General features: G+C 42.3%; 1 protein-coding gene across 1 annotated transcript in view; it reads right to left on the minus strand.

Annotated features, from left to right (window-relative positions):
* Positions 1 to 11,067, minus strand: part of LOC139570463 (protein phosphatase 1 regulatory subunit 1B-like) — a 32,030-nt gene extending 20,963 nt beyond the window's left edge. The window contains exon 1 of the mRNA XM_071392351.1: positions 10,610 to 11,067. Within this exon, the coding sequence (XP_071248452.1) occupies positions 10,610 to 10,708 (99 nt within the window). The 5' untranslated portion in view covers positions 10,709 to 11,067. The remainder of the gene's footprint in view (positions 1 to 10,609) is intronic.
* Between the last annotated feature and the right edge of the window lie 239 nt (positions 11,068 to 11,306).

The raw sequence follows: 11,306 nt of genomic DNA on the forward strand, positions 1-11,306 counted from the left end.
ATAAATCTAGAAAGATGCCAAGAGCGTTGATTGATGACTTTATTTTGTTTGAGGATTCTTGGAATTTGTTAGTAAAATATACAGTATATTTTTTGATATCCGAAGTAGATGGGCAAATTTGTTTGTACTGTATACAGTGATACAACAGCCATAAAAACATAAATATTCCATCTCAAAACATATCAGAATAGCTCCAAATAAAATGTCAGCCTGAATGAAGGGTAATATTAAAGCCAGAAATACAGCTGACAACTCTGTGGAATAGCATAACAGGTTCAATGTTGACACTCTATGATACACCCATAGAGGCCTCGAGAGGTCAAAAGGCCATTGTAGCATAGGCAGCGCTATTAATTGGCTTCCACCATTTTAATGTAGTCAACTGGGTGGGACATCCAACTTCATTGGTTGATCCCTCCTGGTGACCCTGTCAGAGTCATGTCCAACCGGGTCATCAGGAGGGATCAACCAATCATGAAGAAGAAAATGTACTACTTCAAAATGGAGATGCCTCAATGGCGCTGCCCATGCTATCACATACACTATAATGGCACAGATACAAAGATGAGTCCTTTATCTACATTACATGACCAAAAGTATGTGACCTAATCGTCAAACATCTCATTCCAAAATCATGGGCATTAATATGGAATTGGTCCCCCCTTTGCTGCTATAACAGCCTCCACTCTTCTGGGAAGGCTTTCCACTAGATGTTGGAACATTGCTGCGGGGACTTGCTTCCATTCAGCCACAAAAGTATTAGTGAGGTCGGGCATGAATGTTGGGTGATTAGGCCTGGCTCGCAGTCGGCATTCCAATTCATCCCAAAGGTGTTTGATGGGGTTGAGGTCAGGGCTCCTTGCAGGCCAGTCAAGTTCTTCCACACCGATCTCAGCAAATCATTTCTGTATGGGCCTCGCTTTGTGCACGCGGGCATTGTCATGCTGAAACAGGAAAGTTCCTTCCCCAAACTTTTGCCTCAAAGTTGAATGCACATAATCGTCTACAAGGTCATTGTATGCTGTAGCGTTAAGATTTCACTTCACAGGAACTAAGGGGCCTAGCCCGAACCATGAAAAACAGCCCAGACCATTATTCCTCCTCTACCAAACTTTACAGTTAGCAATATACATTCGGGCAGATTCTTCTCCTGGCATCCACCAAACCCATATTGGTCCGTCGGACTGCCAGACGGTGAAGCGTGATACATCACTCCAGAGAATGTTTCCACTGCTCCAGAGTTCAATGGAGGCAAGCTTTACATCACTCCAGCAGTCGCTTGGTATTGCTCATGGTGATCTTAGGCTTGTGTGCGACTGCTCGGCCATAAAAACCCATTTCATGAAGTTTCCGATTAACAGTTCTTGTGCTGACGTTGCTTCCAGAGGCAGTTTGGAACTCGGTAGTGAGTGTTGCAACCAAGGATAGGCAATTTTTATGTGCTTCAGCACTCGCGGTCACATTCTGTGAGCTTGTGTGGCCTACCACTTTGCGGCTGAGCCGTTGATGCTCCTAGATGTTTCCACTTCATAATAACATCACTTACATTTGAGAAGGGCAGCTCTAGCAGGGCAGAAATCTTACAAAATGACTTGTTGGAAAGGTGGCATCCTATGACAGTGCCACGCTGAATATCACTGAGCTCTTCAGTAAGGCCAATGTATTGCCAATGTTTGTCTATGGAGATTGCATGGCTGTGTACTCAATTGTATACACCTATCAGCAACAGGTGTGGCTGAAATATCAAAATCCACTAATTTGAAGGTGTGTCCACATACTTTTGTATATATAGTGTATCTCTATGGATATACCTGAGCCACTCTCTGAGTTTGCAAGGTCCCCAAAAAGTGATGGAGACAAGACATGCATCCTCTGATCATTGATCTTAATAACCCATATACAGAATTACCCTATAAAACAAGGGTTGTGTTCATTAGGGCACACAACGGAAAACCTTTTCAAACATTCTGCAACAGAAAATGGAAATTAGTGATTCTAGCTGAACAAAGTCCAAGGTAGTCCCTCCCTGTTTCAGCACATTTGAACACGGTTTGTTTGGTGCCCAATGAACACGGCCCTGCATTTAACAACCTTTTTGAAAGATTTTTTATGGATTACTTGTACATCATACAGAGGACAATATACATGTGTAAGTGATGAAAAACGGGTCCGACATCGATGTTGTGTAGCCCTCGCTTTCTTGAGGCGGCGGTGGCTTGCTGTAGTCACCAATCAGCCAGAGTGGCCAGGGAGCCATTACATGAGGATGATTGATTGGGTAGATGGAATCTGGAGGGCCAGATTAGGTAACCCATGCGTCACGATGGAGAGGATCGGAGACGGGGTATAAGAGATGTAAGAACAGATTCAACTTTTATTCAAGATTGTCATGAGAGGTCATGCCAGGTCGGAGACCACCGACTGAGTCCATAGTCCAAAACAAACAGTGAACATCTGTAGCCTGGTGCCAGATCTGTTTGTGCTCTATAATGAACTCCTATGGTTGTTGCCAAGACTGCAAAAAGATATCTGGCAGGGGATTGATTGGGATTAAAAGGGGATGGACAACCTGCCAGGAAATAACTAAGAAAACTATAAATAAAGTGTTCAAAAAAAGAGGAAATAACTAACAAATTACCACTTTTTTTCTCATTGCCCTTACTTTTGGAATCTGGATGGGTTGCTGTGGCGTTCATTTGTTTACATAAAAGTCTTATAATAACTTGTACTTATCCTACTATTGAACTCCAGAAATATAGAACTTCAAAGTAATCATCTGGCTTTGATCATAAATAGTACAGTAGGTAGCATTTCTTAAAATGCCAAAGATAATTTAATTAGGAACCAGATGCTATTTGTTTCGCTTTTGCTGATTACATTTCCCCAAAAGGGTAAAGTATAGACTCAACCCTGTACTAAAAAGGATTTCTTTGGACTGCCATTTACAGTTATCATACCTCACATCGGCTGAACTGATTCAATCAAGATGTGAATGTAGATGTCAGAAAATGACAGTGTGCAGTAGCAAATGAAACAGGGTGGCTTTTGTTGAAACACAGTATAGTGTTGTGTGTACATGTTTACTCCATGTTTACTCCATTTAGATATATTTATATCATAACTTCTGCCCCTCACAGTGTTGAGAAGGACCCGCACCCTCTCTCATACACTACAATCACACAACAGGGCTAACCTGAACCGTACTGCATTTGATATAGGCTTTTCAAATAGTATTTTTCAGCACAGTTCCACAAACTATGTTGAATTCTCCCAGTACAGCTTGGCTTGGCTCAGCTCTGTAGTGTAAAAAGGGGATCTGAGTCGGACCATCATTCTGCCTCAGACAAGAATGCTGTTCATTTAATTTAACCTTTATTTAACGAGTCATGGCAGAAGAACAAGAAACAAACTCTTATTTGCAATGTCGGCCTACCGGGGAACAGTGGTTTAACTGCCTCGTTCAGGGGCAGAATAACATATTTTTACCTTGTCAGCTCTGGGATTCAATCCGGCAACCTTTCGGTTACAGGCCCAACGCTCTAACCACTAGGCTACCTGCCGCCCCCAAAATATCTCCACCCACTTGTTCACGAGTAACAACAGGTTGGCGAGCAACATGTTGAATGTATACATAATAATTACACCGGTCTGTTTCCTTTCCCCCCATGTTTCTATCGTATGCTTGCGAGGCCTGTGTGAGAGAGAGAGGTGCTTGCCAATCCAATCACGCACAGAACTGTAGGCGTGCGATGTGGGTGGCGTTTACGCTAGAGGAGCTCTTATCTGTTCAGGAACACACTGTGGATGGCATCTTAACACATATACTCAAATGACAGTCATTCATACAGTGTCTATCTGAATGTGTAATGAGCGAGGCGCGCAAATTGAGGATGAATTCGGTATTCTCTGGCTGCAATTAATGGAGTATCTCAGCAATGGTATTGTTGTAGTCGCATGACTAAATTATCATAAAATCAGAAGGTTTATTGACAACCAGACTGTGGTAATCGTTACAATGACCACACGATGACCCCTTCACTTGTTAAATATGTGTGTTGTCATTAATTTAAGGGTCCATATATTGTATACCACATATAATACCAACGTGAGCATGACATAACCCTTGACAGCGGCTTTTTCCCTCATAATCCCCTTACACAGTACATACAATCCCAACATAGAAAATCTTTAGGTCTGAAGCTAAATCTATTGTCTGTAGTTTAGGGTAGGGGTCAATTCCATGTCAATCTAGAAGATTAATATCAATCCAATTCATGAATGAGAAATTTGCCAGTTGTTTTCAAATGTGATTTTGTGTCAATTGTAGACTGCGTTGTATCCACACTTGAGTGATGAATATCCTTGCCTGCAGACCAGAAGACTTGCATTAGCTCCCTAAGGTGATGCCTAGGCTTTAGCTCAGAGGACTAACACTAGCTTGGATCTGGCACAGACCTCACTATTCTATCATAATTTCATACACTCAAAACAAATCTACTTTTGATTTAATCTGTCCTTTTCCTCATTTGTTTTCTCCTTATTTGTTTGTCAGTCCCCAATAACCTCTCTTCTCTCTTTTATAATTTCCCACCGCCACACTATAAAGGTCATGCTTCTCTCTCTACCTCCATCCCTCTCTACTTCCCCTCTCGCCCTCACCTCCCTTCAAAATAGCGGACCACATCTCTATGCTAATGAGGTGTGGCCGTGTTTTTTTGGAACAGTTGTACACAGGCCTTGGATGCTCCTCATGTGCACATTTTATACATGTAGCTTTCAGATGAGTGTTCTGTGGTTTGGGGTGTTCCCATTGAAATTCATGCAGGGACTCTTCCCAAACGTTATGGTCCATTGCAGTGCCACTACACATCAGGGTTTAACCATCGTACGTCATCCTAAAAGAGGTGACCACCGCCTTTTGACATCCTTCGCGGAGTTCCACAGAACACCCCATTCATATGCTAATGGGTATTCTCCACACTGGACAATGCCTCGACAACAAACTACATGCTAGACTCCAGATAAACAGCTCTCAAACAAAGATGGCCTATGGATAAGGGCTAATAATGTCAGGGTGGTGGGAGGGTGGGGTGGGGTGGGGTGGGTGGGGGGGGGCAGAGATGCCAACAGGCAGCTAGTTGTTTTGTAAAGCCTCTGGCGATCTGTAAACCGTAAACAGCAGATGTGTACAAATTTTTATGTTCCGGGTGTTAGCTTAGCATTTGAGAAAATGGGAATTTCAGTCCCTGACATCATACCTAGTTAGTCATGCATGTCTACCCAGTGGATTCCCCACGCAGCATAGACCAAATGGACATCTCTCACTGAACATCTGGGTGTAAATTAGTTCCGAAGATGACCCTTCGCTCAGATGAGCGAGAGGGCATCCAAGGAGAGGAGGAGAAGATTGGAGGAATATGTCTTCTCCCTCGACTCCCGTTATGTCAAAGGTAGAACAGGCGTTTATTTATTCCCGTAATACTCCTAGCTGATGGTGAGAACTGGATCCTGAACGCTCTCTTAACTCTCTCTCGTTTCCAACCATTTACTCGTAACGCCATGAGTCATCCTACATTACGGTGGTGTCATCTTTTACATTTTTCCTTTCTCTTTCTCTTTCTCTCCCTCCCTCTCTTTCTCTTTTGTCTCTTCAACATTTTTCGGGGACATAGTTGCCTCGTCAGTTTCTGGGCACTGAACCTGCAGCTGTCAGCTAAAGTAGCAGCAGCACCTCTGTACCCCTCTGCCCAGCTGAAAAATATGCACACAATGAAAACAAAACGTCATGCTCGCTCAGTTATATAACTGTCTGTCAACACACTGATATTATGATGTGGTATCTAGTAGCTAGACTGCAGATACGAGGGGAAGAGGCACAGTGAAATGTGTGTATTGAGGAAGGCATTGAGTGAGTATTGGGCTCTTTGTGTAAGGTACCCAGGTGTAGGTAAACAAACGAAGACGAATATGACTTGCTTTGATTAACTCTTTTGAACTTGAGCAGCTCTCTCTCCCTCCCACTAGTCTAGCACATTTCATAAAGTGGAAAATCCCACTCTAGTGAAAGACACAACACTTGTACAACACTTGTGCATACTTGTTTGCACATGCACATGCACGCACACACACAGTGTTGTAAAGTACTGAAGTAAAATACTTTAAATACTAATTAAGTCATTTTTTGGGGGGGTGCAGTGCCTTCAGAAAGTATTCACACCCCTTGACTTTTTCCACATTTTGTTGTGTTACAGCCTGAATTTAAAGTGTATTAAATTGAGATTTTTGGTTACTGGCCTACACACAATACCCCATCTAGTCAAAGTGGAATTATGTTTTTCTAAATGTTTACACATTAATAAAAAATGTCTTGAGTCAATAAGTATTCAACCCTTTGTTACGGCAAGCTGAAATAAGTTCAGGAGTAAAAATGTGCTCGCATAATAAGTTGCATGGACTCACTCTGTGTGCAATAATAGTGTTTAACATGATTTTTGATTGACTACCTCATCTCTCTACCCCACACATACAGTGCATTCGGGAAGTACTCAGACCCCTTAACTTTTCCCACATTTTGTTACGTTACAGCCTTATTCTAAAATTGATTACTTTTGAAATGGATTAAATCGTTTTTTCCCCAGCATCAATCTACACGCAATACTACCTAATGGCAAAGAAAAAAACTTTTTTTAGAAAATTGTGCACATTTATTCAAAATAAAAAATTGAAATATTACATTTACATAAGTATTCAGATATATTTACTCAGTATGTTGTTGCAGCACCTTTGGCAGCAATTACAGCCTCAAGTCTTCTTGGGTATGATGCTACAAACTTGGCACACCTGTATTTGGGGATTTTCTCCCATTCTTCTCTGCTCTCAAGCAGGTTGGATGGGAAGCGTTGCTGCACAGATATCTTCAGGTTTCTCCCGAGATGTTTGATCGGGTTCAAGTCTGGGCTCCTCCTGCTTTGTCTTGGCTGTGTGCTTAGGGGAGTTGTCCTGTTGGTGAACCTTCCCCGAGTGCTTTGGAGCAGGTTTTCATCAAGCATCTCTCTGTAATTTACTCCGTTCATCTTTCCTTCAATCCTGACTAGTCTTCCAGTTCCTGCCATTGAAAAACATCTCCACAGCATGATGCTGCCACCATCATGATCACCGTAGGGATGGTGACAGATTTCCTCCAGATGTGATGCTTGGCATTCAGGCCAAAGGGTTCACTCTTGGTTTCATCAGACCAGAGAATCTTGTTTTTCATGATCTGAGAGTCCTTTAGGTGCCTTTTGGCAAACCCCAAGTGGGCTGTCATCGGCCTTTTACTGAGGAGTGGCTTCCATCTGGCCACTCTACCATAAAGGCCTGATTGGTGGAGTGCTGCAGACATGGTTGTCCTTCTGGAAGGCCCTCCCATCTCCACAGAGGAACTCTGGAGCTCTGTCAGGATGACCATCGGGTTCTTGGTAACCTCACTAACCAAGGCCCTTCTCCCCCAATTGCTCAGTTTGGCCAGGCGGCCAGCCCTAGGAAGAGTCTTGGTGGTTCCAAACTTCTCCCATTTAAGAATGATGGAGGCCACTGTGTTCTTGGGGACCTTCAATACTGCAGACATTTTTTGGTACCCTTCCCCAGATCTGTGCATCGACACAATCCTCTCTCGGAGCTCTACGGACAATTCCTTCAACCTAATGGCTTGGTTTTTGCTCTGACATGCACTGTCAACTGTGGGACCCTATATAGACAGGTGTGTACCTTGCCAAAACGTATGTGTTATGGCTTTAACACCCCCTGCTATATTGTGGATAAAGAGTTGTCTGTCTAACAGAACACAGAGGATGTTCTTTAATGGAAGCCTCTCCAACATAATCCAGGTAGAATCAGGAATTCCCCAGGGCAGCTGTCTAGGGCCCTTGCTTTTTTCAATCTTTACTTAATGACCAGCCACTTGCTTTGAGTAAAGCCAGTGTGTCTATGTATGCGGATGACTCAACCCTATACACGTCAGCTACTACAGTGACTGAAATGGCTGCAACACTTAACAAAGAGCTGCAGATAGTTTCAGAGTGTGTCACGACTTCCGCCGAAGTCGGTCCCTCTCCTTGTTCAGGCGGTGTTCGGTGGTCGACGTCACCGACCTAGCCATCACTGATCCATTTTTAATTTTCCATTGGTTTTGTCTTGTCTTCCTTCACACCTGGTTCTAATCCCATTAATTACATGTTGTGTATTTAACCCTCTGTTTCCCCTCATGTCCTTGTCGGAGATTGTTTGATTGTATGTTTGTGTATTATGTGTTGGTGCGCGACGGGTTTTGTACCCACTTTTTATTATTTTGTCATTTTGGTTTTGGAGTTTTGTGAAGCACTGATTAAACGACTCCATTTATACCAAGTTCGATTCTCCTGCGCCTGACTTCCCTGCCACCAACACACACCCATTACAGAGTGGGTGGCAAGGAATAAGTTAGTCCTAAATATTTCTTCAACTAAAAGCATTGTATTTAAGACAAATCATTCACTAAACCCTAAACCTCAACTAAATCTTGTAATAAATCATGCGGAAATTGAGCACGTTGAGGTGACTAAACTGTTTGGAGTAACCCTGGATTGTAAATTGTCATCCATAATAAATACAAATACAAACGTCCAATTAATTGAATTTCCCACAGGTAGACTCCAATCAAATGGTAGAAACATCTCAAGGATGATCAATGGAAACAAGATGCACCTGAGCTCAATTTTGAGTCTCATAGCAAAGGGTCTGAATACTTATGTAAAGAAGGTATTTATTGTTTTAATACATTTGCAAACATTTCTAGAAACCTGTTTTCACTTTGTCATTGTGGGGTATTGTGTGTAAATTGATGAGGAACATTTTTTATTTCATTTATTTTAGAATAAGGCTGTAACGTAACAACATGTGGAAAAGGGGTGTACTGAATTCTTTCTGAACGCACTGTACAATTTTCTGTAAGGTCCCTGAGTCAAGCAGCGAATTTCAAACACAGATTCAACCAGGAAGTTTTTCCAATCATGGTGAAGCTATTAATTAATATTGATCAATACAACCAGTCACTACAAATATATGGGTGTCCTTCCTAACTCAGTTGCCGGAGAGGAAGGAAACCGCTCAGGGATTTCACCATGAGGCCAATGGTGACTTTAAAACAGTTACAGAGTTTAATGGCTGTGACAGGAGAAAACTGAGGATCGATCAACAACATTGCAGTTACTCCACAATACTAACCTAATTGACAGTGAAAAGAAGGAAGCTTGTACAGAATAAAAATCTTCCAAAACATGCATCCTGTTTGCAACAAGGCACTAAAGTAATACCCAACATAATGTAGCAATTCAGTTTTGGTCCTGAATACAAAGTATTATGTTTGGGGCAAAACCAATACAACACATTACTGAGTACCACTCTCCATATTTTCAAGCATAGTGGTGGCTGCATCATGGTATGGGTATGCTTGTAATCGTGAAGAACTGTTGATTTTTTCAGGATAAAAAAAGTAACAGAATGGAGCTGAGCACAGGCAAAATCCTAGAGGAAAACCTGGTTCAGTCTGCTTTCCACCAGACACTGGGAGATGAATTCACCTTTCAGCAGGACAATAACCTAAAACACAAGGCCAAATATACACTAGAGTTGCTTAAAAAGACGACATTGAATCTTCCTGAGTGGCTTAGATTCTAACATGTATTGACTCAGGGGTGTGAATACTTACGTAAATTACATATTTCTGTATTTCATTTTTAATAAATTTGCAAACATTTCTAAAACATGTTTTCACTTTGCCAATATGGGGTATTGTGTGTAGATGGGTGAGAATAAAATATAAGTAATAAATGTTCAATTCAGGCTGTAACACAACAAAATGTGGAATAAGTCAAGGGGTATGAATACCTACTCAAGGCACTATCTTTACTTTACTATTTCTATTTTAGAAAATGTTTACTTATACTTCACTACATTCCTAAAGAAAATAATGTACTTTTTACTGCATACATTTTCACAGACATCCAAAAGTACTCGTTACAGGAAAATGGTCCAATTCACACACTTATCGAGAGGACATCCCTTGTCATTCCTACCGCCTCCGATCTTACGGACTCACTAAACACAAATAATTCATTTTTAAATTATGCTGAGTGTTTGAGCGTGCCCCTGGGTATCCGTAAAAAAAATAAAACATGTAAATTGTGCCATCTGGTTTGCTTAATCTAAGGAATGTGAAATTACATTTACTTCTGATGCTTAAGTATATTTCAGTCATTACATTTACTTTTGATGCTCAAGTAGGCCATGTTAAAAACCAAATACTTTTAGACTTTTAATCAAGTTGCATTTCACTGGCTGACTTTCACTTTTACTTCTATTACGGTATCTTTAATTGAATTAAGTATGACAATTGGGTACTTTTTCCCCTCACACACACATACACACACACACATACACACACACACACACACACACACACACACACACACACACACACACACACACACACACACACACACACACACACACACACACACACACACACACACACACACACACACACACACACACACACACACACACACACACACACACACACACACACACTCACCATCTCCACCTGTCGCGGGTCCAGCTGAAGGGGCACAGCGGACGGGACTGAGAACTGGATCTTGGTTTTCCTCTCCTTGTCCTTGGCATCTGCGTCCATCTCTGCAGGCAGCACCGGGTCTATAGCAGCTCTGACAGTCCGACCGTTCGACAAGGAGCCAAGCCACAGATGGCAAAGGTAGAACAACTTGGATGGCTGCTCGCTTGTTCACTCCACTGGCAATTCACTGAACCCTGATGCTATCCCTTGAGAAAACAAACGCAGGACTGCAAGTTAAATTGATCTCATTGACCATGCACTGGGCTTTGACTTGGAATTTCCCCTCCTCTCCTCTGCAATCGTTTTTCTCTTTTATTTGGGTGTGTGGTCTTTGGTGCTCCTTCTTTCGCACTCTTCCTGACTCGTGCTCACACGCTCTCTCTATTTGTCTGCCTGTGTTGAGGCTGTCAACTAGGTCTGCCTCTCTGTGAGTGGTTGGAGAGAGAGAGAGGGGGGAGAGGGAGAGAGTAAGAGAGAGAGAGAGAGAGAGAGGAGGGGGATTGAGTGTGTGAGTGCGCAATGTTAAACTGAAGATGATTGGAGCTCAGTATAAAACATAATCTCGCCATGTGCTGCTGTAGTGTTTCGTGTCCTTGAACCTTACTATTCTGTCTGTGTGTGTGCGTGTGCGCGTGCGCGTGCGTGTGTGTGCGTGTGC

The sequence above is a fragment of the Salvelinus alpinus genome, chromosome 3 (genome assembly GCF_045679555.1).
Source record: "Salvelinus alpinus chromosome 3, SLU_Salpinus.1, whole genome shotgun sequence".
NCBI lineage: Eukaryota > Metazoa > Chordata > Actinopteri > Salmoniformes > Salmonidae > Salvelinus > Salvelinus alpinus.